Raw genomic sequence first — 6,152 nt, 5'->3', positions numbered from 1 at the left:
TTATATAAATATTTTACATTTTTCAGTGTGGTCAGTTGTGGCTGGTGTGTCCAACAGCCTTTGCTTCATTTCTTAAGATCCATTTCAAACAAATGTAAATGCCTTTTTAGTTCTGTTCATGACCTTTTAAATGTTTAATGTTCAGAAAACTTTCTAACAAAGCCCCTGTCAGGAGGCTCGATTTTAAATATTTATTTTATATACTCTAGAAAAATAATTAAATACTTTTTTTGTCAAATTGATGTGTATATACAAATTATACATGTGTCTTCTGGTGCCATCTGCTGGAGAGAAATATTATCACAATAGAATACGGCATTCGAGTGCTGTGGTGAAAAAGCTGGAACATGTTTCAGAACTGGTTTTATTGGAATAAAAAAAAGGTGCATGTTTTATATAGCCAAATTAATCCAAATGGCTCTGTATAAATGTATTTACATCTAGGCTACCAGCATACATGAATTTAAGCTATAGTCTAGACCTCACCACATTGTTAACTATATGAGGCTCTCTGCTTTATTTTCTAAGCTGTCTCAAAGAACATGACTTTCCAAAATGTGCTCTTCATTGTTATAAAATATACATTTGAAAATATTTTATAAAATATGCAAAATATGGAACCCCTCCCTTTTCATATAAAAAAAATTATATATTTAAATAGATTGATTGAACAGTGTCCAATGGCATTGGGTGTTGGGTTAATGCAGGGGCCAGCAAGGTTACCTCTGGTAAGCTGCCTGTGGTAAGCAGTACTGTCACAGTCTTTCACTGGAGGAGAAGTGGGATTAGGAAGTAGCGAATGAGCGCTGAGAAGGAATGAGTACATGGTCCAAAAAAAAGCTGCTTTCACTTCCTGCCAAAAGCCATGGCCAAAGAAGACCTTGAAGCCTGCAAAGGCTTTGCATAGTTCCCAGGTTGTCGTCATTGTCACATTGCTCTTGTTTTCTTCATTCTCATGCCTAGTTTGTTGACTTCTTCTCCCATTCCTGTGCAGAAAAGGGAGTTTGTGTGTTAACCAGGTCTGCTTCAACTAACGTCAAATATTAATGTTATGCAAGCAACTCAAGGGGACCGTGGAATATACATAGCTCACAATGTCTTTATTCGAAATTACTTTCAAGAACTAGTGGTGTTGGTGTTTAGTTTCTGAGATATAGATATGTCTGTGGCCTGTAGTGCATTATGCTAGTAACAAGCCAGTGGCAATAGTTTTGGCTGTGTACCTCAGTAGATGTTAAAAAAAAAAAACAATAAAAATGCTGTTAGTTACAGTGTAGCATGTCAGTTTAATTTCTGATATCAACATCTACATTTAGGTGAATCATATAGGAATGACAGATCTTTTTATAAATAGCAGTCCTGTTTCAGGGGATGATACTGATTATGACAACATAATGTAATTTTATACATGATATCGCTGAAAATCCCAGGACAGCTAAAGTATAAACCCACTGCTTGGGTGCTTGAGCAAGGCTTTTAACTTCAATTGCTCAGCTCTTGCAAGGTTTTTCCCTTTACTTACAGGTTTGGAATAAAACTGTCTGCAAAATGTATAAATGCAAATACACCTGAAACATGCAACCCACAGACTTCACCATACATTGTGTGTCTTTTCTGATGCCAGGTATGTGATAGACATTTTCACTTCCTGCTACTTTTGGCGCCTGCAGTATGTGGAAGTGATTTTAAAAATGTACTGGAGTCAAAACATAATTTTCAAGCAAAACTGTTCCTAGTCACTCTGAAACACACAATGAAGTCCTCATGTAACAAGAAGAACTTCAGTGTGTCTTTCAGAGTGACTGAGAACAGTTTTGCTTGAAAATGACAGGCTCAAAATCATGGTTACTTAAAGTCTCCTACCTTGGCTTTCTGCAGTACATTTCCTTTGCTGGGTGCCATGATGGATAGGGGCCTGTTTTTCAGGGTCGTTGCTGAGTTAACAGGTGAGAAGTCGCTGTTGTTGATTGGAGCGGAGGGGGCAGGAGGGGTGACCTTGGGCTGAAAAAATAGGGTCAATACATCAGCATCTGGTAGAAGAAAGTGAGCATTCCCTGTGGGTAAAACAGTCCCTTTATACAGTCATATGGAAAAAAACAAGTACACCCCATGGACAAGCAAACAGTTCATCCTCTTTGAAACAGTGCGTATTAATGAAGTTGATACACTGTCAAATGACACACAAAATTGACATTTTGTAGTAATTTTCACAATTTAAATGAACAAAAAACAGATCAATCACATGGAAAAAAATAAGTACATCACTACATTTATCACACCTTCAAATCCATAAAATTAAAATCAGGTGTTGAAGATCAGGTGCCAGTGATTAGAACCTGCTTAAGGAGTGCAGGTGGAACCTGTCTTATTTATACCCCTCTCATATGTAGTGTCTGGTGTTCCCTTTGCTATTGAGGTGTGTGGCGTCAGCATGCCAAGATCTGAAGAGTTCTGGCCTTCAGAAAAAAACTTGTGGATGCCTATGACTCTGGCAAGGGATTTAAAAAGATCTCCAAATTATTTGAAATACATCATTCCACTGTAAGGAAAATAATCTACAAATGCCGCAGATTTCAAACGACTGCCAAGTAGTCCAGGACTGGCCATCCTAGGAAATTCAGAGCAGACTGTCTGATGCAAAAAGAATTGCATTGATTCAACTATGAATTCTACATCATATCAAAGAGTGTTTTGAAGATGTGTGGAATGTGAGGAATGTTGAAATGTGCAGCCATCTGTCCGAAAGTTGAAGTTGAACCGAAAGTGTACCTTTCAACAGGATAATGATCCTAAGCACACTAGCAAATCCACCAAGGAATGGTTCAAAAAGAAGAAATGGAAGGTTATGGAATGGCCTAGTCAAAGCCTGGATTGAATCCCATTGAAATGTTGGGGGGGGGGGGGGTTGAAATGTGCAGAACATGTAAGAAAACCTTCAAACATCTTGCAACTGAAATTGCATGGAAGAGTGGTCAAAAATTCCAGCAGGCTGATGTCAGAGACTGGTGAACAATTATGCAAACCACCCACAAGAAGTTATTTCTTCTAAGGCCAAGGGTGTACTTACTTTTTCCTTACAAAAATATCACATCTCTTGATATTTCTGTTGAATAAATGATTGAAGAGGCTTAATTTTCCTTGTGGTTTTGTTCAAGTATATCAACTTTATCAATAGACACACTTTCAAAGATGATCAAATGTTCACTTGTCTAAATTTGTCACAGAAGCCAGCGCTTTCCATGGGGTGTACTTATTTTTTTCACATGACTGTATATATCTGAGAATAATCAAATCAATTGCAGTTTGATAAGGGACTGCTGATGTGGTTTACACTTTGAGTATTCAGTATAGCAGTAATGCTATAATTTTAATAACGTATCTGATTCAGCCTCCATGTGTAAGTAATCAGTACAGCAAATGAGATCAGTACTCTAGAATGAGACCATGTTAGTAAATACACTGACCGCTGGTAACTCCAGTAGGCTGCTGTCCACTGTGGTGCCCAGAGTAAAGGGTCCAGCCTCCACCTTCCTCAAGCTCTCCTTTACCTCCATCAGCCTGAGCTCCACCTCCACTCTCCTTTGTTCTGCCTCACGGCATGCCTCCTCCTTCTGCTTCAGACATGCCTCCAGAGTAGTTTGTTTAGAAGGATCTGTACAAGGCAATGAAATAGGACAAAAATTAAAATAAACAAAATAACTCAAAGGACATGTTTACCACATAATATGTTGTTATAATGTCAGAATTTGTCATAACTTGCACACTTTTAAATCACATTTACACTCGGATCCTGCTGCCGTTTATTATTGAGATGCTGAAGACGACCTTTGTACACTAGAGGGTGCTGATGTACCTTGACATGAACTCAGCTCCTCTTTTGCTTCCCGTCTCTCCTTCCTCAGTGAGGCCAGTGTGGTCTTGACCTCCTCCCTCTCTCGCTCCAGCCGGTCTTTCTCATCTGTGAAGCGTCGCACGTCAGCCTCCGTTCGGTTCTTCCCCAGCTTCACCTCGATTGACCCTGAGCACACTACACAGAACAGAATGTGGAGGAGAGCACAGCTTTGTCCAAAATCAGATCGTTTAGATAGTGAAAGCAAATTCTTGAAGTGAATGACCTGAAAATAGTACAACAGCATTGAATGAAACTGTGTATGAAACTAGTGTTGGCCTGGGATCTTACCTGCTGCAGATGACTTCAGTCTGTCAAGGGCCCTGTCAGTACTTGCAGCCCGTACTCTTGAGGCTGGGGGACTGTTGGGTGTGTTGGAAGCTGTAAGGAGCTGATTGTGAGGTGAGGAAGGTAAGGAAGAGCCCTTCTGGCCTTCCTTACCTGGGAGGCTGAACCGCTGGGAATGGGGTTGGTCTTGCTGGGTCTGGTTCTGTGGTTGGGGCTGAACAGGAGGACTTGGGGAAATGCTGTTGTCCACATCCAATCTTGGGGGAACGGTTGGAGGATCAGGATATTCTTTGGATGTAGGTAATAAGGCTTCATACTCAGATTCTGCAGATACACCTTCCTAAGAATGGGGCAGAGATTAAGTTTTTAGAAATGCAGGCCAAGCCCAGTGTTGATGCTTCATAATGAATAGATGTATCTAAAACCAATTGACTTAACTACATAGCTTAACAATACCTTATTTTTATACAGCTTGCTGGGTCAAATGAGATGAGAAAGGTGTGTTCTGTTAGTCCTTACCCAACTGCCAAGGTCATGTTGCCTATTACTTGGAGGTGGGGCTGGATTGAGCTCTTTCCTTGTTGTAGGGGATGAATGGGGGGACACTTGGCCTGAATTTGTGTGGAGGAAGGAGCGGACAGGGATCAGATCCAGATATACCCTGTCCTTCCCATCCTGTTCCGGATTAATCACCATCTCAGTGTTGCCATCTTGACTCTCCTGTATGACAAGAACAGATGAATACACGGACGCAGAGGGTTTCCATTTCAGAAAAAGTTCCAACTGGAATTCCTTACAGGCTACAAATGTTAACCATCCACAGTCCCTCTCTTACTTAATCCAAGTACAACCCCAATTCCGAAGAAGTTGGGACAGTATAGAAAATGAAAAAAGTCATGAAAATTCAATTCACCCTGTACTATATTGAAAACACATTATTAACACATTATTTCATGTTTTACCTTGTGAACTTAATATATTTTTGAAAATATACACTCATTTAAAATCTGATGACTGTTTACCACTGTGTAACATCACTGTTTCATTTAATAACACTTAAGTGTTTGGGTGCTGAAGACACCAGTTGGTTAAGTTTAGCAAGTGGAATTTTCCCCCATTCATCCATTATGCATTTCTTCAGCTGTGCAATGTACAGGGCCTTCGTTGCCTTATATTGCACTTCATAATGCGCCACACATTCTCAATCAGAGACAGGTCAGGACTGCAGGCAGGCCATGCTGGCACCCGCGCTCTCTGCTTACGCAACCATGTGCGTGTAATCAGGGCAGAATGTGGTTTGGCGTTGTCCTGCTCTGGATGCCATCATATGTTGCTCCAAAATGTGTACATATCGTTCTGCATTAATGCTGCCTTCACAGATGTGTAAGTTACCCATGCCATGGGCACTGACTCTCTCCCATACCATGACAGACGCTGGCTTTTGGACCTGACGCTGATAACAGCTTGGGTGGTCTTTTTCCTCTTTGGCCCGGAGAACACGACGGCTATTTTGTCCAAAAACTATCTGAAATGTTGACTCGTCAGACCACAAAACACGATTCCACTGTGCTACTGTCCATCTCAGATGAGACCGAGCCCAGAGAAGTCGGCAGCATTTTTGGACAGTGTTGATGTACGGCTTCTACTGTGCATAGTAAAGCCTTAACCTGCATCTGTGGATGCAGCGGCGAATGGTGTTTACTGACAAAGACTTACCAAAGTATTCCCGAACCCATGTCAGGATATCTATTACAGACTCATGACTGTTTTTAAGACAGTGACGTCTGAGGTATCGGAGATCATGCACATTCAGAAGTGGTTTTTGGCCTTGCCCTTTATGCACAGAGATTTGACTAGATTCCTTGAATCTTTTAATTATATTGTGCACTGTAGAAGGTGAAATGTCCAAAATCCTACTGATTTATCTTTGGGGAATGTTGTTCTCAAAGTGTTGGATTATTCGCTGTTGCATCTG

General features: G+C 40.7%; 1 protein-coding gene across 2 annotated transcripts in view; it reads right to left on the bottom strand.

The window, feature by feature from the left end:
• Window positions 1–764: 764 nt before the first annotated feature.
• afap1l2 (actin filament associated protein 1-like 2) overlaps window positions 765–6,152 on the bottom strand; it is a 36,752-nt gene continuing 31,364 nt past the window's right edge. For both annotated transcript variants that reach the window (XM_053640317.1, XM_053640318.1), the window contains exons 14-19: window positions 4,697–4,897; window positions 4,181–4,517; window positions 3,854–4,027; window positions 3,465–3,652; window positions 1,864–2,001; window positions 765–986 (exon numbers count right to left, since the gene is read on the bottom strand). In XM_053640317.1, coding sequence (XP_053496292.1) covers window positions 960–986; window positions 1,864–2,001; window positions 3,465–3,652; window positions 3,854–4,027; window positions 4,181–4,517; window positions 4,697–4,897 — 1,065 coding nt within the window. In that variant the 3' untranslated portion in view covers window positions 765–959. The remainder of the gene's footprint in view (window positions 987–1,863; window positions 2,002–3,464; window positions 3,653–3,853; window positions 4,028–4,180; window positions 4,518–4,696; window positions 4,898–6,152) is intronic.

The sequence above is a fragment of the Ictalurus furcatus genome, chromosome 13 (assembly GCF_023375685.1).
Source record: "Ictalurus furcatus strain D&B chromosome 13, Billie_1.0, whole genome shotgun sequence".
Classification (NCBI taxonomy): Eukaryota; Metazoa; Chordata; class Actinopteri; order Siluriformes; family Ictaluridae; genus Ictalurus; species Ictalurus furcatus.
This window is presented reverse-complemented; position numbering and strand designations above follow the sequence as displayed.